Below are 899 nucleotides of genomic sequence, written 5' to 3' on the forward strand. Positions count from 1 at the left end.
CAAAAAATGACTAAAACTAGATCATAGATCTAAATGAAAAATCAAAAACTGTAAAATTTCTGGAAGAGAATATGAGATCATCTTTGTAACCTTGGGTTAGGCAACGATTTCTTAGAACATAAAAATCATCGAGGAAGAGAGGAGACCAAACCAGTTGAGGATGAGATGACACCAGACCAGACAAGAGGAGGAAGAAGAGACGAGACTGGAAGAAGAGGAGACCAGACCAGAACAGGAGACGAGGCTGGATGAGGAAGAGGAGACCAGACCAGAACAGGAGACAAGACGAGATGAGAAACAGGAGAGGAGACGAGACCAGATGAGGAGGAGATGAGACCGGAAGAGGAGACTAGACTGGAAGAGAAGGAGGAGATGAGATGGGAAGAGGAGGAGGAGATGAGACTGGAAGAGGAGGAGGAGTTGAGACGGGAAGAAGAGGAGATGAGACCGGAAGAGGAGATGAGAACGGAAGAGGAGAAGACGAGACGGGAAGAGGAGGCGGAGATGAGACCAGAAGAGGAAAAGATGAGACCAGGAGACCAGACTGGAAGAGAGGAAGAGGAGACGAGTCCGGGAGACGAGGGGCAGACAAGACCGGAAGAGGAGACCATACCAGAAGAGAAGGAACAGACGAGACCAGAAGAGGAGACCAGATTGGAAGAGGAAGAGCAAATGAGACTGGAAGAGGAGATGAGACCGGAAGAGGAGGAGCAGACGAGACTGGAAGAGGAGACCAGACCAGAAGACGAGGCGGAGACGAGACCGGAAGAGGAGATGAGACCGGAAGAGAGGCGGAGGAGACAAGACCAGAAGAGGAGGAGCAGACGAGACCGGAAGAGAGGAGGAGCAGACGAGACCAGAAGAGGAGGAGCAGACAAGACCGGAAGAGGAGACGAGAC

At 51.1% G+C, this 899-nt stretch overlaps 1 protein-coding gene across 1 annotated transcript in view; it reads left to right on the forward strand.

Annotated features, from left to right (window-relative positions):
- Positions 1-732, forward strand: part of LOC105808526 (golgin subfamily A member 6-like protein 22) — a gene marked incomplete at its 3' end in the record, with an annotated part of 19461 nt that extends 18729 nt beyond the window's left edge. The window contains exon 5 of the mRNA XM_012642181.1: positions 331-732. Coding sequence (XP_012497635.1) covers positions 331-732 — 402 coding nt within the window. The remainder of the gene's footprint in view (positions 1-330) is intronic.
- Positions 733-899: the final 167 nt, after the last annotated feature.

This window comes from Propithecus coquereli, unplaced genomic scaffold (assembly GCF_000956105.1).
Source record: "Propithecus coquereli isolate 6110/MARCELLA unplaced genomic scaffold, Pcoq_1.0 Scaffold177, whole genome shotgun sequence".
In the NCBI taxonomy this organism is placed as follows: Eukaryota; Metazoa; Chordata; class Mammalia; order Primates; family Indriidae; genus Propithecus; species Propithecus coquereli.